The 23,464-nt window shown below is 36.0% G+C and overlaps 1 protein-coding gene across 3 annotated transcripts in view; it reads left to right on the top strand.

Annotated features, from left to right (window-relative positions):
• The window catches only part of ADK (adenosine kinase), a 544,441-nt gene that overhangs the window by 278,986 nt on the left and 241,991 nt on the right, over positions 1-23,464 (top strand). For all 3 annotated transcript variants that reach the window (XM_058543130.1, XM_058543129.1, XM_058543127.1), the window contains exons 5-6: positions 8,338-8,510; positions 12,318-12,426. In XM_058543130.1, the coding sequence (XP_058399113.1) occupies positions 8,338-8,510; positions 12,318-12,426 (282 nt within the window). The remainder of the gene's footprint in view (positions 1-8,337; positions 8,511-12,317; positions 12,427-23,464) is intronic.

Here is a 23,464-nt window from a genome sequence, read left to right as displayed (position 1 = left end):
CTCCATACTGTTTTCCATAGTGGCTGCACCAGTTTGCACTCCCACCAGCAGAGTATGCGAGTTCCCTTCTCTCCACATCCTCTCCAACACATGTTGTTTCCTGTCTTGTTAATCATAGCCATTCTGACGGGTGTGAGGTGATATCTCATTGTAGTTTTGATTTGCCTTTCCCTGAGAGTTAATGATTTTGAACATCTTTTCATGTGTCTGTTGGCTATCTGTATATCTTTTTGGAGAAATGTCTGTTCAGGTCTTTTGCCCATTTTTTAATTGGGTTGGTAGTTTTCTTGTTGTTGAGATGCATGAGTTCTTTATATATTTTGGAGATTAAGCCCTTATCAGATGTATGGTTTGCAAATATATTCTCCCACCTGTTAGGTTGTCTTTTCGTTTTGTTGATGGTTTCTTTTGCTGTGCAGAAGCTTTTTAGTCTGATGTAGTCCCATTTGTTTATTTTGTCTATTGTTTCTCTTGCCCGGTCAGACATGGTGCTTGAAAATATGTTGCTAAGACTGATGTCGAAGAGCGTGCTGCCTATGTTTTCTTCTAGAAGTTTCATAGTTTCAGGTCTTACATTCAAGTCTCTAATCCATTTGGAGTTAGTTTTTGTGTATGGTGTAAGGTAAGGGTCTACTTTCATTTTTTTGCAAGTGACTATCCAGTTTTCCCAACACCATTTGTTGAGGAGACTTTCTTTTCTCCGTTGTATGTTCTTGGCTCCTTTGTCAAAGATTAGCTGTCCAGGGCCGGCCCCGTGGCTTAGCGGTTAAGTGTGTGCGCTGCACTACTGGCGGCCTGGGTTCGGATCCCAGGCGCGCACTGACGCACCGCTTCTCCGGTCATGCTGAGGCTGCGTCCCACATACAGCAACTAGAAGGATGTGCAACTATGACATACAACTATCTGCTGGGGCTTTGGGGGGAAAAAATAAATAAATACAATCTTAAAAAAAAAACAAAACAAAGATTAACTGTCCATAGATGTGTGGGTTTATTTCTGGGCTTTTGATTCTATTCCATTGATCTGTGTGTCTGTTTTTGTGCCAGTACCTGCTGTTTTGGTTACTATAGCTTTGTAGTATATTTTGAAATCAGGGAGTGTGATACTTCCAGCTTTGTTCTTTTTTCTCAGGATTCCTTTACCTATTCGGGGTCTTTGTTGTTCCATATAAATTGTAGGGTTCTTTGTTCTATTTCTGTGAAAAATGTTGTTGGAACTTTGATAGGGATTGCATTGAATCTATGGATTGCTTTAAGAAGTATGGACATCTTAACTATGTTAATTCTTCCAATCCAAGAGCACGGAATATCTTTCCATTTCTTTGTGTCTTCTTCAGTTTCTTTCAGCAATGTTTTATAGTTTTAGGTGTACAGATCTTTCACCTCTTTGGTTAAGTTTATTCCTAGGTATTTTATTCTTTTTGTTGCAATTTTAAATGGGATGGTATTCTTAATTTCTCTTTCTGCTACTTCGTTGTTAGTGTATTGAAATGCAACTGATTTTTGTATGTTGATTTTGTATCCTGCAACTTTACCATATGCGTTTATTACTTCTAAAAGTTTTCTGGTGGATTCTTCAGGGTTTTCTATATATAAAATCATGTCATCTGCAAATAGTGACAATTTCACTTCTTCCTTTCCAATGTGGATCCCTTTTATTTCTTTCTCTTGCCTGATTGCTGTGGCTAGGACTTCCAGTACTATGTTAAATAGGAGTGGTGACAGTGGGCATCCTTGTCTGGTTCCTGTTCTTAGAGGGATAGCTTTCAGTTTTTCTCCATTGAGGATGATATTAGCTGTAGGTTTGTCATATATGGTCTTTATTATGTTGAGGTACTTTCCTTCTATACCCATTTTAGTCAGAGTTTTTATCATAAATGGATGCTGTATCTTGCCAAATGCTTTCTCTGCATCTATTGAGATGATCATGTGATTTTTATTCTTCATTTTATTAATGTGGTGTATTACGTTGATTGATTTGTGAATGTTAAACCATCCCTGCATACCTGGAATAAATCCCACTTGATCATTCTGTATAATCTTTTTAACGTATTGTTGTATGCGATTTGCTAGTATTTTGTTGAGGATTTTTGCATCGATGTTCATCAGTGATATTGGGCTGTAATTTTCTTTTTTTTGTGTTGTCCTTGTCTGGTTTTGGTATCAGGGTAATGTCAGCTTCGTAGAATGAGTTAGGGAGCTTCCCCGCCTCCTCAATTTTTTGGAAGAGTTTGAGAAGGATAGGTATTAAGTCTTCTTTGAATGTTTGGTAGAATTCACCAGGGAAGCCGTCTGGTCCTGGACTTTTATTTTTGGGGAGGTTTGTGATTACTGTTTCTATCTCCTTACTGGTGATTGGTCTATTCAAATTCTCTACTTCTTCTTGATCCAGTTTTGGAAGGTTGTATGATTCTAAGAATTTATCCATTTCTTCCAGATTGTCGAATTGGTTGGCATAAAGCTTTTCATAGTATTCTCTTATAATCTTTTGTATTTCTGAGGTGTCTGTTGTAATTTCTCCTCTTTCATTTCTGATTTTACTTGTTTGTGCCTTCTCTCTTTTTTTGTTGGTGAGTCTAGCTAAAGGTTTGTCAATGTTGTTGATCTTTTCAAAGACCCAGCTCTTGGTTGTATTAATTTTTTCTACTGTTTTTTTGGTCTCTATTTCATTTATTTCTGCTCTGATTTTTATTATTTCCCTTCTTCTACTGATTTTGGGCTTTCTTTGTTCTTCTTTTTCCAGTTCCTTTAGGTGCATTGTTAGATTGTTTATTTGAGATTTTTCTTGTTTGTTGAGATAGGCCTGTATCGCTATAAACTTCCCTCTTAGAACTGCTTTTGCCGTATCCCATAAATTCTGGCATGTCGTATTTTCATTTTCATTTGTCTCCAGGTATTTTTTGATTTCTTCCTTGATTTCTTCATTGACCCAGTCGTTGTTCAGTAGCATTTTGTTTAATCTCCACGTATTTGTGGCTTTTCTGATTTTCTTCCTATAGTTGATTTCTAGTTTCATACCGTTGTGGTCAGAAAAGATGCTTGGTATTATTTCAATCTTCTTAAATTTATGGAGACTTGTTTTGTGGCCTAATATGTGATCAATCCTGGAGAATGTCCCTTGTGCATTTGAAAAGAACGTGTATTCTTCGGTTTTTCGATTGAATGCTCTGTATATATCTACGAGGTCCATCTGTTCTAGTGTGTCGTTTAAGGCCAATGTTTCCTTATTGATCTTCTGTTTGGATGATCTATCCATTGGTGTAAGTGGAGTGTTCAAGTCCCCTACTATTATTGTGTTACTGTCTATTTCTGTTTTTATGTCTGTTAATAATTGCTTTATATATTTAGGTGCACCTACATTGGGTGCGTAGATATTTACAAGCGTTATATCCTCTTGTTGGACTGTTCCCTTGATCATTATGTAATGCCCTTCTTTGTCTCTTTTTACAGTTTTTGTTTTAAAGTCTATTTTTTCTGATATGAGTACTGCTACCCCAGCTTTCTTTTCATTGCCCTTTGCCTGGAGTATCTTTTTCCATCCCTTCACTTTCAGTTTGTGAGTGTCTCTAGGTCTGAAGTGTGTCTCTTGTATACAGCATATATATGGGTCTTGTTTTTTTATCCCATCAGCCACCCTATGCCTTTTAATTGGAGCATTTAGTCCATTGACATTTAAAGTAGCTATTGATAAGTATGTACTTACTGCCATTTTTTAACTTTTTTTTTTTTTGTTCTCAGTGTTTTAGAAGTCCTTCTCTGTTCCTTTCTTCTTCTATACAGAATTGATGGTCACATTAGTTTGACCTCTGTCTGAAAGCTCTACTCTTTAACTCCCCTCCTCCCTCCTTTTATGTTTTTGATATCATATCTAACCTCTTTTTGGAAATTTGTATCCATTACCCTCTTATCATGGAAATAGATAATTTTTCCTATTTGTGGTCTTCTCTTTTCCCCTTAAATCAGTCGCTTTAACATTTCTTGTAGCACTGGTTTCTTGGTGACAAACTCCTTTAATTTTTACTTGTCTGGGAAATTTTTGATCTCTCCTTCCATTTTGAATGATAACCTTGCTGGGTAGAGTATTCTTGGCTGTAAGTTTTTTCCTTTTAGCACTTTAATATATCATGCCATTCTTTTCTTGCCTGTAAGGTTTCTGCTGAGAAGTCAGCTGATAGCCTTATGGGGTTTCCTTTGTATGTAACTTGACTTTCTCTTGCGGCTTCTAGGATTCTCTCTTTATCTTTAATTCTGGACATTTTGATTATGATGTGTCTTGGTGTGGGCCTCTTTGGGTTTATCTTGTTTGGGGCTCTCTGTGCTTCCTGTACCTGGATGTCTGTTTCCTTCCTTAGGTTAGGGAAGTGTTCATCTATTATTTCTTGAAATAGATTCTCTGCCCCTTTGTCTCACTCTTCTCCTTCCAGGACACCTATAATATGGATGTTAGTGTGCTTGATGTTGTCCCAGAGGTCCCTTAGACTGTCTTCACTCTTTTTAATTCTTTTCTCTTTTACGTGTTCAGCTTGGGTAATTTCTTCTAGTCTTTCGTCCAGCGCACAGATCCGTTCTTCTGTATCCTCTACTCTGCTTTTGAGTCCCTCTAGTGAATTTTTCATTTCCAGTATTGTATTCTTCATTTCTGATTGGTTCTTTTTTATATCTTCCATTTCTTTCTTCTTTTTTTGTTTTTGTGAGGAAGATCAGCCCTGAGCTAACATCCATGCCAATCCTCCTCTTTTTGCTGAGGAAGACTGGCCCTGAGCTAACATCTATTGCCAGTCCTCCTCCTTTTTCTCCCCAAAGCCCCAGTAGATAGGTGCACGTCACAGTTGCACATCCTTCCAGTTGCTGCATGTGGGACACGGCCTCAGCATGGCCAGACGAGCAGTGCGTCGGTGCGCGCCCGGGATCCAAACCCGAGCCGCCAGCTGCAGAGCACGCGCACCCAACCACCAAGCCATGGGGCCGCCCCTATCTTCCATTTCTTTGTGGATATTCTCCCTGAGTTCATCTATTCTTCTCCCCAGATCAGTGAGCATCCTTAACACTCTTTGTTTGAACTCTCTGTCAGGTACGTTGCTCATTTCTCTTTCACTTAAGTTCCTTTTCTGGGGTTTTGTCCTGTTCCCTTTCTTGGAATGCATTCCTTTGCCTCCTCATTTTGCCTCTTTCCCTGTGCTTAAATCTACATATTAGGTAGGTCAGCTACGTCTCCTGCTCTTGGATAGGTGACCTTATGTAAGTGATGGCTTAGGAGGCCTGCAGTGTGCTTTCCGCAGTTCTCAGTGTTCCATGGGTGACCCCTATGTGGGCTACGTGTGTCCTTCTGTTGTGGCCTGTTTGCTTTCCCTGTAGGCGCCCAGGGAGGCCGAGTTATGCTCCTGGCCAGCTGTTGTAATGCTCAGCTGTTTGTAGTTGTTGTGGGCCCTTCAGTCTCTTTATCAGGTGTGGGGAGCCCCAGCACAGTTGGCTGCAAGTTCTAATACCACATTTTTGTTGCAGTCTTTCTTGTAAGTGAGTAGGCCCCCATCGTGGCAGGTTGTTAGGCTCAGGGCCTTACAATTGCTATAAGCCTCCAGCCTTTAGGTCTCTTGTCAGCTCTCTGAGGATTGCAGCTGGGTGGGGCTGGCCTCAGGCACGGGGGCACCCAATTGTTTCAGGCTTTGGAAGGTGGGGCAAACCCCCATGTGGGTCTTTGAGAAGCACAAGTTTTCTGCAGCTGACAAGCCCTGCTGCCCACCAGTCCACACACAGTCAACACAGTCCTGTCCTGTGTGCGTGCCCCGACCTCCCCAAGCAGACCCAGTCTCTCCAGGCGGGAGCCTCACACACTCCACCACCGCCCCACACTCTCCACCCGCTCCTTGTGCACGCCCTGCCCCACTGAAGTCGGCTCCTTTGCCAGGCTGCAGAGAATCCAGTCACCAATCTATGCAGGCCCACAAGTTGCCTGAGGGCTTGTTGTTGGGTGGGGCCAGTCTCTAGGGTGGGCTGCCTGCCCTGGCTGAGCTGGATTAAATCGGTGTTCTAGTGGGTGGGGATTCTCTGGGCTAGCAGGCCCCAGGGAGAACTCCAATGGCGTCTGTGTCAGTACGCCCACACCAGGCCACAACAATGGCCGCCGCCAATGTCCCAGTCCCTGGAGAGGTCTCACCTCTCACCAAGATGCACCCAGGGCCTATTAGGTGAGTCTCTTTTCACCAAAGCACTGTGCACCTTTCTTTCTGGTGATTTTAGGTTGCTTTCTGAAATGGGTGAGTTTGCGTGTGGGCCCTTTAAGAGCCGGTTTTAATTTCTTTGTGAACCAGCTTTTCTGGGGGTATTCCCCAATGTTTTAGTAGCAGGCAAAGTCAGATATTATGCCACTCATCTCGATTGTGCTGGGTCCACAAAATGCCCACAGCGGGGGCGCTCCCTGGCTCAGGGTCCTGCTCCTCCAGGGAGGGCTGCGTACCTTTGGGCTGCTCCCTGGCGGCCCTGAGGCGCTGAGGCTGCTGAAGGCGGCGCTTTTTCTCTCCAGAAGGGAGTTTCTGCCTCTTCTACCTCAATTAGGATTGTGCTTTGTTGCAGGAGTTCCCCTTATCCAGTTTTCAGTTCTGTCTCAGAGGTAATTTTTCCACGGGTAGTTGTAAATTGGCTGTGTCCCCGGGAGGAGGTGAGTTCAGAATCTGCCTTCACCGCCATCTTGACTTCCTCCTCCTACACACACTTTTGAACCCTGCTCTTTTTTTTTTTAAGTTAGCAAAATACCCTGGCAATTACTCCATATAGATGGATTATTCTATATAGCTTTTCTTTGTTCTTATTTTTTTAAATTGCTTTGTGGTATTGCGCTGAATTGATTTGTCATAGTTTATTCAACCAGTCTTCTATGGATGGACATTTAGGTTGTTCCCAACACTTTGCCATAATAAATAATGTCTCAAAGAATACTTATACATGTGTTTGTTTTATGTTTGTGGACATTTATCTTCAGGATAAATCCCTAGAAGTAAGATTGCTAGATCGTCAGACAGTTACTATATCTTTATCTTATGGTTTTCTCTCTGTTACCTTTTGTTTCTCTCTTCATTCCTTTAACTCTCAAATATACATGCATTTCTTTTATGCTCCAAATATTTGATAATGTGATAAGATTTTGATGTCATTTGACTTTGTATATTGAGTATTTTGCTAACTATAAGTGTTAGAAGCAAAATAGATGGTGGCTTTCGAATAGCTAATAGAAGTATTAGAAACCTCAGAAATTTGAGCTAATTATGAAAGATAGCATTTCATATCAGTGAAAAGTATGCATTTTAAAAGAAATCCACTGTCACTAATTTATAGCAAAGAAATTAAAGTTTATGAGACTAGTGAAAGATGAGATTAGAATTAAAAATTTTAATGCTCTTTGTTTCTGTATTTTTTTTTTTTTTGTGTGTGTGTGTGTGTGTGTGTGTGTGTGTGTGTGTGTGTGTGTGAGGAGATCAACCCTGTGCTAACATCTGCTAATCCTCCTGTTTTTTTGCTGAGGAAGTCTTGCCCTGGGCTAACATCCGTGCCCATCTTCCTCCACTTTATGTCGGACGCCACCACAGCATGGCCTGACAAGCAGTGTCCGTGCACACCCGGGATCCAAACCGGCGAACCCCGGGCCTTCCCAGCGGAGCTCGCGTAGTTAAACGCCTGCGCCACTGGGCCAGCCCCTGTTTCTGTATTTTTAAAACAACTTATTAGACGTGAGCAAGTTTAGCTTAACTTATATATGAATTACTACAAGTATGACAATAATACTGACAACCACTGCCAGTATATGTTGTTTACTATGTGCTGGGTACTATGCTCAGAAGTGCATATACATTTACTTAAAGTTCCTGGACAACCTTATGAGGTATATTTATAATTATTTTCGTTGTTTACAGATGAGGAAAATGAGCATAGAAATGTTAAGTGACATGCTCTTACTCAGACAGCTTATCAGTGGCAGAGGCAAGATATGAACCCAGACAATCTTTAGTATAGATTCTGGGCTTTTAAAGGCAATCCTATACAACTTGTATTGGGACTCACTATTATTTTCCTATATCAAGCCAGCTTTGACCTAAGGTGTATGTGACTTGAGATTCTGGGCTCTTAACCACTATGCTCTATTTCTCTCCCTGAAAGTAGTATAATAAGATTTTATGTGGTTGTTGTATCAGATTTGTTATCCTAAGTGGTAGTACAGGATTGGAATTCCACTCATAACAGCCACAGCTTCTAACAAAGCATCTGTTTTATGCCACCATCTATGGCAGAATACTGAACTATGTGTTCCATTTTTCTGACCCGTTAAAATTATGTTCCTGTTTTTCAGTGGATGATTCAGCAACCACACAGAGTAGCAACATTTTTTGGATGCATCGGAATGGATAAATTTGGGGAGATCCTGAAGAAAAAAGCTGCTGAAGCCCATGTGGATGCTCATTACTATGAGCAGAATGAGCAACCAACAGGGACTTGTGCTGTGTGCATCACTGGTGACAACAGGTCAGTGTAATTCCAAGGGAAGCCTTGTACTAATTGGCTTTTTAAATACTGGTGGAATCTGAATTCCAATCTGCATTTGGAATGTAGACCTCATGCTTATAATTGCTTTTAATATTTAGTAAACTTTTTTTCCTTTTATAATTTTTTCTTTTTTAAAAAAAATTGCCTTTGTTCAACCTGCTGTTGTCTTCATGAGGCATAATAGAATGAAATTTTTGAGATTATCTAGTCTAGTCTCTACTTTTTACAATTAGGATTAGAAAAGGAAAACATTTTATTCAATGTCTTGTAGCTAGTTTCTTGCCAAACTGGAATTAGAAAGAATGTTCTTTTCACCATATCCTGAGAGTGGAATATTCAAATGCACACATACATATACATATGTATTTTTTAACATATATAAAATACTACATTATATCCAGTCTCATATGAATTAGGACATCTAAAGCCTTTCTGGCAAATAGTCATCCATCCATATTAAAAAACTTCAGTCATGAGTAAGGCACCACTCAAGAAGCAACCCGTTACATTTCTATACAACTTTACTTAGAGAATTCTTCTCTATATGAATTTGAAATATATCTCTCAGGGCCTTCCATGCATTCGTTGTATTTGTGCCTTTTGGAGCTACATGGACATTTTCCTTCAATACATTCATGCATCGCTAACAGCATTATTACCATATTGCTCATCAACATAGGCTTTTTTCTCCTTTGCAAAGGAAAAACAAAATAACTTTCCTAGCTATTATGTTGTTAGAATCACCAAAGATTTTCTATTTTTAAGTAGTGATTCACTGGAAATTTTACATTCCTTATAGCTAGAAATATTTAGTTTGTCCTCCTCCATTCCCTCCTTTCTATTTGCTTCGTGTCTTCCTTTCTTAATCTCCTCCCTTTCCTCTCCTCCCCTTGCTCCATTCCCCTTTCTTACTCCCTTTGTTTTTGTTCACTCCTTGGCCTCCAATAAATGTATGTTAAGGACGTGACACTCTTCTGGGCAGCAGTCATTAAATAACTAAAATATAACTTTCAAAAATAGAGTGCCAAAACCATTTTCAAACCTTTCCTTTAACTTTATTTTTTGTGTGTAGGAGAACTTTATGATTTTTAAGATTTCAATAAATAAAACCATCCATTGTTCAAACATATTTGAAATATACTTATTTAGACCTTTCCCTTTTTCAAAAGTTTTTCTAAAAACCAACTTTTATACACAGGTGCGAAGTTTTCCCATCAGTGAGAAATGGGTTGTTTTGCCTCTGATACCACTCAGGTTGGAGTAAAATTGCTAACTTGTTTGTGTATGCTAAGTTGCTATTTTAAAGAACGGTTATGATAATATTAGGTGTCCCAGATGTCAACAGCTTAATTTATATACTAATATTATGCTTATGGCGATCAGTTTTGTTCAGATGATATTGGAAGTCAAAACCTGGGGGAAACCCTCACTATCTAACTCATTGTCCAAATTGTGGAACCTCATAGACTTGGATAAATTGTTTTAGATAGGGCTGGTAACTCTTACTACCACTGTCCAAAACTTGGGAATCAAAGAGTTTGGATAATGTAGTATTCTTCTTAATCCAGGTTCTCATTCTCCAAACTGAACTAAATACATTTGGAGAGTAAGAATATGTGTGTTTTTCTTTTGGAGAATTATGTAGTTTCCTATCAAAGAGTAGTTTTATGATTAAAATAGAGTTTAATAGCTGGTACTGGAAATGTTTGCTTTTATTTAGTAACCATTTTTATCGAAATTTTACTAGAGTCATGATTAGTAAAATATTTTTTATAAATTAGTCCTAATTATTCTAAAGTTTGTAACATAGTTATTTTGCATATGAATATATTGATGCATATTACTCTTATTTTCGTTCATTTAATTGAATATAAACAGATGTATCCTTCAGTAGTCAGTTGGCATATTGATGAGTAGAAATATGTTTTGGAAGAGAATTGATTTTTTTTTTCTTAACACAAGAACCAACTATATTACCAAATTCTCAAGTGATGAGATGATGTGTTTGTGTTTTTTTTTTAAATCATAACTGTTACCATTTGTTTAGAAAAAGTGAAAAATTGGCACATAAATCTCTTTGGATCATTGATTTCAAGTTCTTTGGATAAATACTCAGTAGTGGGATAGCTGGATCGTATGGTGTTTCTATTTTTAATATTTTGAGAAGTCTCCATAATGTTTTCCATAGTGACTGCACCAGTTTGCATTCCCACCAGCAGTGCATGAGAGTTCCCTTTTCTCCACATCCTCTCCAACATTTGTTGTTTTTTGTCTTGGTAATTATAGCCATTCTGACAGTTGTAAGGTGATATCTCATTTTTGTTTTGATTTGCATTTCCCTAAATATTAGTGATGTTGAACATCATTTCCTGTGTCTGTTGGCCATCTGTATATCTTCTTTGGAAAAATGTCTCTTCATATCCTCTGCCCATTTTTTGATCAGGTGGTTTGTTTTTTTGTTGTTGAGTTGAATGAGTTCTTTATATATTTTGGAGATCAACCCCTTGTTGGATAAATGATTTGCAAATGTTTTTTCCCAGTTGGTGGGTTGTCTTTTCATTTTGTTCATGGTTTCCTTTGTTTTGCAGAAGCTTTTTAGTCTGATGTAGTCCCATCTGTTAACTTTTTCTTTTGTTTCCCTTGCCCAAATAGACATGGTATTTGAAAAGATGCTGCTGAGACCAATGTCAAAGAGTGTACTGCCTGTATTTTCTTCTAGGAGTTTTATGGTTTCAGGTCTTACATTCAAGTCTTTAGTCCATTTTGAGTTAATTTTTGTGTATGGTGCAATATAATGGTCTACTTGCATTCTTTTGTGTGTGGCTGTCCAGTTTTCCCAGCACCATTTATTGAAGAGACTTTCCTTTCTCCCTTGTATGTTCTTGGCTCCTTGAAAGGGGTGAAGGGGCACATATGTACGGTGACAGACAAAAATTAGACTACTGGTTGTGAGCATGATGAAGTCTGTTCAGAAATTGTTAGGTAATAATGTATACCTGAAATAGCACAATGTTATAAACCCTTTTGCTCTCAATAGAATTACTGGGAAAAACAAAGAAAAAGAAAAATTGGCAAGTTTTTTTCTAATTTCTGAGTCAGAATGAGGAGGAAAAGTATTTCTATTAATTTGTATGTAATGTAAATAATTATTTTATTACATTTAATTGTTGGGGAATAATAAAAAGCTCTACGTGGCGCTTGTAGCAAGATTTTAAATGCAGTATCCTGTTTAGATTTTTCAGCCGCAAAATTGAACCAGCACAGAGTTTTCAACTATAGAAACTACTTTAAATTTATTCCAGTCCTTAAAATGTAATGGTTTTCAAATTAATTTCTCATAGTAAATATGGTCTACATTTATATGTGTGTTTTGTGAAACTAATCCCATCTTTGGCTTTTAAAGGATTAGATTAAATAATAAATGTACAGTATGTTGATACTTAAAAAGTTTTTATTTGCATCTATATATATTTTTTGCATAACAGCATGGTAGCTTTATTTCTTAACTGCATTTTGAACTATTAAAATGTAGAAAATAGATAGTCTTATCGTTTTAGTATCAAAAAGAAACTTAGATGGCAGATTCTCAAAATACCAGGGGGTATTTAGAACAAGGATTAACATCTCTGTTTTTCTCAAAGACTACATAGAAATTTTGAAAAGTTCTCAAAACAAAATTAATTTTATATACAACAAAATATACGGCGAAATTCGCAAAGATATTGTTAATTGACAAGACTGGTTATAGTATAAGTAAAACCTACTTGCTTTTTGTTGTTGTTTTAGATCCCTTGTAGCTAATCTTGCTGCTGCCAATTGTTATAAAAAGGAAAAACATCTTGATGTGGAGAAAAACTGGATGTTGGTAGAAAAAGCAAGAGTTTATTATATAGCAGTAAGTATTACCTAATTCAAATTTCTGGTACATATTTATACTATAAATTATAGTTATTAGTTGATGTAAATTTTTAAATAATTGCCTTTTACTTATCCTGCAAATTATTTACTCTTCTCAAAGCATATGTTAGGTTTACCATTACAAATACAGAACAGAAATATGATCATTGTATGGTAAAATAATTTGTATTATTTACCTTCAAGTCTATCTCTTTTTGGATATGTTATACATAGCTGTTTCTTAAACAAGTACTATCAAATTCTGTATTAAATCAGTTTCTTAAGATCTTTTGAGGTAATTCTGCAAATTTACATTTTATGTTTTTAGGCTACTTGTTATGAATGATGCATGCATTGTGTGGGAAAATATTAGTAGTATAACTATTCACTGGAAACAGTTTGAGCTTATTTGCCTAAAAAATCTTAATTGCTATTTATTCCATAGTAATTACCATGACACCTTTTAATTTAATATTTCAGAAACATTGATCGTGACAAGTCTCTTAAATCTGAGAATAAAGGCAGTATATAATTTGAATTATTAAGTCTTATGACATAAAAATAATTGGTTAAGAATTCATTTCTACAATAAGACTGTACTAAAAATCCTCCTGAATTAATCACCCGCTGAATACCTTGTTTTTATTTAATGTGAGTTAAATGTGGCTGATCACGAATAACTAGATACCTGTGAAAAATTAAAAGCACCTCATGTGCCTATAATCTATGGTTTTGATATAACAGCTGCTGCCATTCACTACCTGAGCTGTGAAACAGCTGGTAAAACATGCAAAAAATTGATTATCCAGTAGGAACATGTTTATTGAAAATATAATTATTTCTTTCAGTCTGGTGTTAATGTCTCCTACAGCATGTTTATGTGCACTGCTGTAGGCTTTACAAGGTTGTTATTGATTCCTCTGTATAGCAAATCCTACCTCTTTATAACTGTCAAATAAATGCTTACGTTAAGAGTATTATATAGAAGAAAGTCACGTTACCTCTTCTGCCAGTGTGTGAGAAAACATTTCAGAAACTAAAAATTTTTCCCTCTTGATTATCTTCTATTTTATTTGATTTCTCAAAATGATCTCAATTTGGTTAATGTCTTTTGTTAATTTCTTTGTTAATGTTTTGTAGTATGATTCTTTAGGGGGGATTCATGTGCTATTTCAAACTACCTTCCATTTGTAAGTCTGATTTTCAAAGAGCACATGATTTAAAGTTTGACATTATTTATATTATTTATATTGACTATGAAATATGACAGTATATTGAGGGAAAAGTATTTTTAACCTGAAAATTACAATTCTCTCTATTTCAAATATGGTAATTGGACCCCAAATTTTTATAAACTACTCATAGTTTTAACAATTATGCACATATAATGCCAGCAGTAGACTCATATTGGATACCTGGGATGCTATAGATTCTTGGTGCAATTTAACAAATTATTTTGCTAACAACCAATGATAATTCTTATTCATTAAAAGCTGTGAAATCTCTTCTGAAATGTAATATTATTTCCACAAAAACATTCTGCAGTTCTTCTAAATCTTTAATTCCCTTTGAACTCAGAGCATCCAGTCTAGCCTTTTCTTAGCATATGCTCAAACTGCAAGTTTAGATTGAGTAGATATATCTGTGCTTACTTCAACAAATCAGGTGGACTCCTCCATACTTTCAGGTTTATAGGGTAAGCAGTCTTCTCACATCATCATCATTAACTACTGAGTTTTAATAAGTTGAAATTCTGGAAGCTCTTTAATTATAAAAAGTTATTGATCTAAGGAAGCAACTCAGTATATCTATTCAACAAAATTCCATAATTAAGACCAGTCTGAATTACGTAAAATAAACCAGATCTACATGCTCAACTCTTCTTCCCACTATTCCATAAATTAGTAATGGTCATGAGCATTAAGCAAATTCAAAATCTTGATCATTTTCTCTGTCACATAATGCAGTGAACCTACAATGCAAAGTTCACATCAAAAACTTTTCTGATAAAAAACTGAAATGGAATATGCATATACCAACATTCTCTTTTGGTTTAAATAAAGTGTTTTTATTTATTTATTTTTTTTGTGAGGAAGATCAGCCCTGAGCTAACATCCATGCTAATCCTCCTCTTTTTGCTGAGGAAGACTGGCTCTGAGCTAACATCTATTGCCAATCCTCCTCCTTTTTTTCCCCAAAGCCCCAGTGGATAGTTGTATGTCATAGTTGTACATCCTTCTAGTTGCTGTATGTGGGACAGGGCCTCAGCATGGCCAGAGAAGCGGTGGGCTGGTGCGCGCCTGGGATCCGAACCCGGGCTGCCAGCAGCGGAGCGCGCGCACTTAACCGCTAAGCCACGTGGCCGGCCCCTAAATAAAGTGTTGATATGCTTTTTTATCTTCAGAGCAGGTGTCTCATTTATAGCATGTAAACTCAGTTTTTCCATGTTTAAACCAAATTCCTTGTTAGTAGATGATTAGAGATTACTGGTTATGATGATAGCTAATTATATTTTTGAAAATGTAAATCTCAGGTGCTCTTCACCTTAGCATCAGATTGGCATATATCTGTTTCTTACAAAAAATATTTCTTATGATAGCCTAAAACTATAATATTTAGGAAAATTTTATGAAAAAGATTATGGAATTGAAGCCATTCATTTTTCTAAACGATCTATTTCCTTTTTTAAGCAATATTAGTTTTCTATGAAAAATGAGAAAACTAGCACTCAGTGTTTCATCCTTCCTCTTGATTTTTTATAATTATATTTTTATTTTATTTTTACATTTTCAGTCTTTAAACATTTGCTTTCTGTTCTATAACCATAATTCTTACAGTCTTAATTCTATATTTAAATGAGTTAAATGCTTATCACCAATTACTTTACCCCTATTCCTTAATTGTTTATTTTAATTCTCTCTCACTTGGCTGCATTTTGTCATCATTTTTTCCCCTCAAGGAAGTACTCAGAGCTCCTTTCTTCTTGAGCTTTTATTTACTTTTTACTGCTTTTATAGATAAATGACCACTTGTTTGATGTAATATTTTGTGAAACAAAATACTTTGTAGACATTGTTTTATTGTCTTCTAGCACTTTTTATGGAAAATCTAAGTCCAGGTTGATTATTATTTCTTCTTTTCTGTTTTGCTTTGGATTTTATTTGCTTCTCTTCTACTCCTCTTCCTCCTTCTTCATTCATTTTCATTTAGCTTCTACTTTCTTTTTTGCTTTCTTCTTTGACTCATGGGTTATTTAGAAGTGTGTTGTTTATTTTCTAAATATGCAGATCTCTCAGAGATTTTCCTTCTACTTTGTTGTTAGTGCCATAGAGTCGGTTCTGACTCCTATTGACCCTGTGTTCAGCAGACCAGGACCCTGCCTGGTCTTTTTGCACCGTCCTCTCATCTTCCAGCGGCTATACTAGCCAGTGCTCCACTGCTATTCATAGGGTTTTCATGGCCAATTTTTTAAGTGAGTGGCCAGGTCCTTCTTCCTAGTCTATCTTACTTTGGAAGCTCCGCTGACACCTCTCTACCATGGGTGACCCTGCTGGTATTTGAAATACTGGTAGCATAGCTTTCAGCATCACAACAATTTGCAGCCACCACAGTATGACAACCAAAATATGGGTGGTATGGTTCCCTAATCTGGAAAGGAACCGAGGCTGCAGTGGTGAGAGCGCTGAGTCTTAACCACTAGACCACCAGGGCTGGCTCTTCTTTCTACTACCATTATGAATTTGTATATTCCTCTTTGCAATTCTGTCAGATTTCTCTTCATGTATTTTGAAACTCTGTTATTAGGTGCATAAAGGTGTAGGATTGATTATTTGACCCATTTATCATTTTGAAATATTTATTCCTGGTAATATACTTTGTCCTAAAATCTACTCTGTAGGAAACTCTGGTATTAATATAGCCAATCCAACTTTCTTTTGACTATTGATATTATGGTATATCTTTTTCAACCCTTTTACTTGTAACCTGTTGTGTATTTTTAAAGTGCGTCTCTTGCAGGCAACATATTGTTGGATCTTATTTTTTGTCCAACCTGACAAAATCTACCTGTGAATGGGATTTTTATACTATTCCCATTTAGTGTAATTATTGATATGGTTAGATTTGAGTTCATCATCTTGGTATTTGTTTTCTGTTTGTCCCATTGGTTCTTCATTCTCTTTCCTGCCTTCTTTTGAGTTAATCCAGTATTTTTGTTTTGTTTTGCTATTTTAGTGATTGCATTAGGGTTTATAGTGTACGTCTATAACTCATCACAGTCTACCTTCAAATAATACTGTGTGACTTCACATATAGTATAAGAACCTTACAATAACATACTTCAATTTCATGTCTCCTAGCCTTTATGCTGTCATTGTCACATGTTTTAATTTTTTAAAATTTTAATTGTTTATTTTTTAAAACAGCTTTATTAATATATAATTTGCATTTTACTGTTACATATGTTATAAACACTATAACACATTATTTTTGTTTAAATTGTCAGATATCTTTTAAAGAGATTTAAATAATAAATGTATGTTTACTCATTTAGTTACCATTTCCAGTGCTCTTCATCTGGTATCATTTTCCTTCTGCCTGAAGACCATTTTTTAGCATTTCAAGTGCTTGGATCTGTTGGTGATGAATTCTTTCAGCTTTTGTATGTCTGTAAATGTCTTTATTTCACTTTCATTTTTAAAAGAGATTTTTGCCTGCTATATAATTCTAGGTTGACAGGGTTTTTTTCTTATCTTTCAGTACTTGAAAAATGCTCCACTGTCTTTTCACTTGCATTATTTTTAATGAGTAATCTGACATCATTACCTTACTTCTTCTAGACGTAACATGCCACACATCCTCAACCCTGGTTGCTGTTAAGATTTCTATTTATTACTGATTTTGATTAGTTTGATTATATTATGCGTTAGTGTATTCTTTTTCATGTTTCTTGTGCTTGGGGTTTGTTTAACGTCTTGGAGCTGTGGGTTTATAGTTTTTATTATGTTTGTAATGTTTTCAGCCATTATTTGTTTAAATACGTTTTCTGCCCCCCGCCCCTTAGGTCTCAAATTACCCATATTTTAGGTCACTTGAAGTTGTCTCATAGCTCAGTGATGCCACCCTTTTCTTTTTTTGTGGATTCTTTTTCCTCTCTGTGTTTCATTTTGGATAGTTTCTTTTTCTATGCCTTCTACTTCACTAATATTTTCTTCTGTAATATCTGAACTGTCATTAATCCCATCCAGTGTATTTTTCATTTCATTTGTTGTTTTCATATCTAGAAAATTGGTTTGGGTCTTTTATCTCTTCCTTGTCTCTACTTAACTTAGGACATATGAAATACAGTTAAAAGAACTGTTTTAATGTCTTTCTTGGTTAATTTTAACATCTTTGTCAATTCTGGGGTAGCTTTGAGTAATTAGTTATCATCCTCATTAAGAGTTGTGTTTTCCTTCCTCTTTGTATGTCTAGTAATCGTTGGCTATCAAACATTGTGAATTTCACCTTTTTGGGTGCAGGATAGTTTTGTATTACTATAAATCTTCTTGAGATTTTTTCTGGGGTGAAGTTTTGTTGCCTGGAACAAGTTTGGTGCTTTTGGGTCTTGCCCTTGTGCTTTTTTAGCTGAATCTAGAGTAGTGCTCATTCAATGGAATTGGTTCTTAACCAGAGGCAATATTATCCCTTAGGATCATTTGGGAAAGTCTGGAAACATTTTTGATTATGATAACTACAGCTTGTTACTAGTAGGTATAAAATAGGAATGTTGCTAAGCATCCTACAATGCATGGGACAGCACCCCGCAACAAAGGATTATCAATTTCAAAATATCAAGAGCCAAGGTTAAGAAACTCTGGTGTAAAGCTAATATTCCCTACCACTGAGGCAAGACTTTCCTGTGTTCTCTTAAATGCCCCATTAGTTATGAGTTTTTCTGCTCTAGATGATAGAAACAGGCACTATTCTCAGAGGTATGTGTGCTGCAGGTACTGTTCCCTCTAATCCTTTTCCCTCTAATAGTTTTAGATGGTTCTTTCCCAGCCTCTACTCTGGTAAATGTTCAAGGGGAACCCTTTGCGGATTTCCAGAGTTTTCTGCAATGTTTTCTCTTCTCTGGTATCCTGGCCCCTGAACTCTTAACTGCTTTAGTCTTCCTAGACTCTTATCTCCTCAACCCACTGGGCTTCATTCCAGTTCCCTCTTCTTGTGCTATAGCTTGAGAACTCTCTCAAGGCAGTAAGCTATTTCAATCTTAGGGCCCACCTAGATTGCTTCCCATCTCTTGAAGATCATTATTTTTCATCCTTGATGTCCACTGTCTTAAAAACCATTGTTTCATTCGTCATGTCTGTTTTTGTGTTTGTTTTTGTTGTGGTTTCAAGTTTTTGTTGTGGTTTCAAGCTAGAGGATAAATCCAGTCCCTGTTTCTCCACTGTCTTCAGCCTTGCCTCATTTTTTGAAAGGAAGTCTATTGTCAGTCTTATCATTGTTCCTCTTTATCTGATGTATCTTTTTTTCCTCTGTTTGCTTTTCAGATTTTCTCTTATCCACTGATTTTAATCAATTTTATTATGATGTACCTTGGTTTAGTTTTCTTTAAGCTCCTTGTGATTGGGATTTGTTCACTCTGGAAATTTTTCTGTAATTTTCTCTCCCTACCTCCATCCACCTTTGGGGACTCCAATTAATATTAAGCTACTTGAAGTTGTCTCATAGCTCAGTGATGATCTTTTCAATTTTTTTTCTTTTTTCTCTCTGTCCTTCATTTTGTATAATTACTATTACTATGTCTTGAAGTTTACTAATCATTTCTCTTACAGTGTCTAATCTGCCATTAATCCCATCCAGTATATTTTTTATCTCAGACATTATAGTGTTCATCTCTGAAAGTTTAATTTGGGTCTTTTTTACTCCTGCCCTGTCTACTTTACATACTTATGTTGCCATCTGCCATTTTTAACCTATGGAATATAGTTATAACAACTGTTTTAGTGTCTTTGTCCACTAATTCCATTACATGTTTTTTTTTTTTCCGAGTTCTTACCTTAGCTTTGGGTTGTTTCCTCATGCATATGTGCTGAAGGCTCAATGAGAAACCCCTGTAGATCTCCAGAGTTCTCATTTTGTGCCTCTTTTTTGAAGCAGCTCTCTCCTGTCCAGTATTCTGCCCTTGCATGTGTTAGGCACCTTGTCCTCCCCAAATGGAGACTACTGGACTCTGTTTTGGTTCTCTCTGCCTGCACGACAGCCTGGAAACTCTCTTCAGGGAATAACTGAGTAATTGTAGGGTTCACCTTATTTTGTCCTTTCTTTGATTATTGGCCAATGTCTGAAAATTGTTGTTTTATGTGTTTTGCCCATTTTTATAGTTGTTTAACATGGGAGTATAAATCCATTCCCCATTACTCCATCTTGGTTGGAAACGGAAATTCCCAAGTTGATTTGTTTTTTTTATTTTTAGATGACCCTCTCTTTCTGCAAGATTGCCTAACTTTTTCTTTGAATTTGGACCTGCTGATAACTTAACTATGACTTATCTCTGTGTCCATTGTTCTATGTTGACTTTTCTTGGAAGATGGTATATATTTTAAACTGTAGATTTAGTTCTCAGTTAACCTAGTTAAATCTTTCTTTCGCTATCCCCAAATTTTATTTTTCCTTCCTTGAACTATGTGAATGTCAGAATGACGAAAACTATCACTGATAAATGTGTTATAGAAAATAATCAAGTAACAGCAGAAATTCCAAGTTATGGTGAGAAATTAGTCTTGAGGTTGATTCAACCTGCAAAGCTCCCCAAAATATTATTATAGAGTCTATAAAATTCCCTAGCTACCATTTTATCATTTAAAAATAATTTTAAGAGCTCTCAGCTAATATATAACTGTTCATCTAAGTGTAATTATTAATGTTGCAGTAATTTTTTCTGATATTGTCAGTCAACCCTTTATTGTGTTTTGGACTACATTGTGAGTACAGTGGGATGTTACGTAGAAATCTATGCATTATTTCTAATAAATTTTTTTTTTGAGAAAAAAGTTCCAAGTTTCAAATACACTATAAAGCACTAATCAGCTTACAAGTGGAGGCTCATTATAGGGAGAATTTTAAACTTTAGAGATTAAGCAGATATTTAAGAAATAGGTTTAATAAAAGCTTTCAGTGCCTTGTGACTTACTTTGCATAAACTAAGTCAGCCAGATGTGTGCCCTTTTTTACTGATGGAAAATTAAGCACTTTAAATGAAAGAATAGTGAATCATAGTTTGTCAATAATTATATAAGAATATGGGACTTGTAGTTTGAATTTTCCTTTGACACCTATGCCTTTTTCCTTCTTTCTGTGATTTTTTTCAGTTCCTGTGGCTTATTACAGATCTTTCTTTTTCTCTGTATTTATTTTATAACTCTATCTTGACCGCTTTTATCTCTTTTCAGCCTAGAATCTTACCATTGGGAAATGTGGTTTTTGTAGAGGGTAGGGTTTTCAAGTGTTAATAATGTTTGCTTCTGGAATAAAGGGAAGTATGATTATAGGTGAGTGGAAAAAACCTGGGTTGGAGAAGTGTACAAGCTTGCAAGAAAGGAATAAAGTTCATACTTAGAAAGAAATAGGAGTATTTGTATATGAAGGACAAGCAGTAATCAGTAACAACTATGTGGGTTTTACATCTCTCATTTTGTTTGGCCTAGTTGGCTTTTCTACTAAAATTCCTAATGACACCATGAGTAATAATTTATCTTAGTAGAACTGTTATTTAGAGTCAGTTACAATTAAATATTTTTGTCAGTAATCTGAAAGCAATAACTAAATTCCTTAAAATGAGGTGTTGTGATAAATTGTAAGAAGTGTAGTCTAAGAAATCTTATATTTGAAATTTTATGTTAGAAATGTTTTCTAAAACGTTGAATAACAATTAGAATGAATGTATAATGAAATATGTAATTGCAGTTTTTTTAGGACTGGGTTTTCTTTTGACAGTATTTACTGAAAGATATGCGTATAGTAAACCTTGATTAGAAATTGTGAAAGATTGTTTTGATTATGCTCAAAATTTAGTACATGTCATCTAGTAGTCTTAGCTCTGTAGTGAAAAGATTTGAAAAAAGTTCTATTGAAAGTGAGTGAATTTGTCATGTAATGGTAACCTAATAGAAATTAGAGTAATATAAAAAGAAATGAAAGGGCAAGCCTGGTGGCATAGCAGTTAAGTTCGTGCGCTCTGCTTCGGTGGCCCGGGCTTTGCAGGTTCGGATCCTGGGCATGGACCTGCATGCCACTTATCAAGCCATGCTGTGGTGGGTGTCCCGCATTTAAAGTAGAGGAAGATGGGCACAGATGTGCCCAGGGCCAATCTTCCTCAGCAAAAAAGAGCATTAGCAATAGATGTTAGCTCAGGGCTAATCTTCCTCAAAAAGAAAGAAAGAAAGAAGGAAAGAAAGAGGGAGGGACGGAGGTGGGGGGAGGGAGGGAAGGAGAACTATTACTTTAATATATATGTATTTGAGATTTATACTCCCCCCCAAAAAAATCTGGACAGTTGAAGATAGAAAAGTTTTACTAACTTATGGACTATTACTTAGACTCATTGCCTTGAACCTTATTAGACCATAGACAAAAGCCTTTGTAATATCCTTTGAAAGCTGTGCTATTATAAACAATACACTTTGGCAGAATAAGTAAACTAATGGATTTTTTAAAAAATTTAAGCTATTTTGTGAATGACAGTTGACTTAATGTTACAGTTCTTTATAAAACATTTAGATAGAATTCAAAGTACTTTTTGGAATTTATTAATTGATCTTTATAATACTCATCTGAGTTTCTTAGTTAAGGAGGTGGGATGGTTGAACTACCACTGACTTTTCGTTTTATCAGTGTTCTAAATGCTATTTTTGAACTCTTAGGTGTTGGAACTCCCGTTATATTAGTCAAATCAGCGGTCACCTTTTTGGCTTTGTTCCTGTACTTTTTGCTCCAGTTTTTGACCATCCTATTCTGGACTGTTTCGTTGACTTCATTAGGGATTAACTATGAATTGTTAAGCCTTTATTTGACAGTGTCCTTGCAGATGACCTTAACTGTTACATTTATAAATTCAAAAAATAAGATGAGAAGAAATATGTGGGGATTTTATTTTTCTGTCTGGAGCATTTCATGTTTGTGTATAATTCCTGACACTTAGTATATACGAATCTTTGTCATGCAGGGGTTTAGAATTTTATGTGCCAGTTTGACATCCCATTAAGTAAAGCCCCAGACTATGTGGTAAAGACATCTTTCTTTAACTCGGGTATAATGTAGAGAGATACAAGAAAAAGACTGTTAATATTTTGCTTCTTAAGCATTAGTGTTAGAGGTCAATTTTTAACTTTAAAAAATTTTCCATATGTTGTTGTTGTTCAGTGAATTACACAAATGATTATTGTTGTTACTTCTTCCTTAATAGGGACAATCTTTGATTCTTGCTAGAAAATGTTTCAAATGAATGTGGTTACAGAAATCCTATTTGTATTCATTTCCAATTTCTCTGTTTTTTTCCCCCAATTTCTTGGGTTTTTTGGGCAGGTTAAATCTAACAGTATCATTTTTTTTAGACTAATACTTTGTGATTTTTATAGATAAATATTTTCTCCAAGTTGGGCACTTTACTCCTATGGTCCTGTAATTTTTCTTAAGTCTTATTTTTGGCAGCTATCAAAAGTGAAACTCTACTAAGGAGGGGAATCTGTGGAACATTAAAGTAAGGTTATTTTTACTTGAACAGAATAATCTTGTTACTTAGAAGGAGTAGGGTAGTATTAGTTAAAGAAGCTATGAGCTCTAAAGATAAAGATCGAAAGTTTTTCTGTATTGGACTTGTGGCATTATAATGAAGCCTTAGAATTTTATGTGAGGTTGGAAACCACACTATATGCTAATTGCCTTAGAATGGTAAGAAAATAAACATGTGTGTAGCACTTAGTTGTTAAGACAGTAGGCCCTTATACAGAGCCCCAAATGAATTAACAAACCATCTACTGAAATGTTTCCAC

Source organism: Diceros bicornis, chromosome 6 (assembly GCF_020826845.1).
Source record: "Diceros bicornis minor isolate mBicDic1 chromosome 6, mDicBic1.mat.cur, whole genome shotgun sequence".
Classification (NCBI taxonomy): domain Eukaryota; kingdom Metazoa; phylum Chordata; class Mammalia; order Perissodactyla; family Rhinocerotidae; genus Diceros; species Diceros bicornis.
Note: the sequence above shows the minus strand (reverse complement) of the source record. Positions and strands in the feature narration are given on the sequence as shown.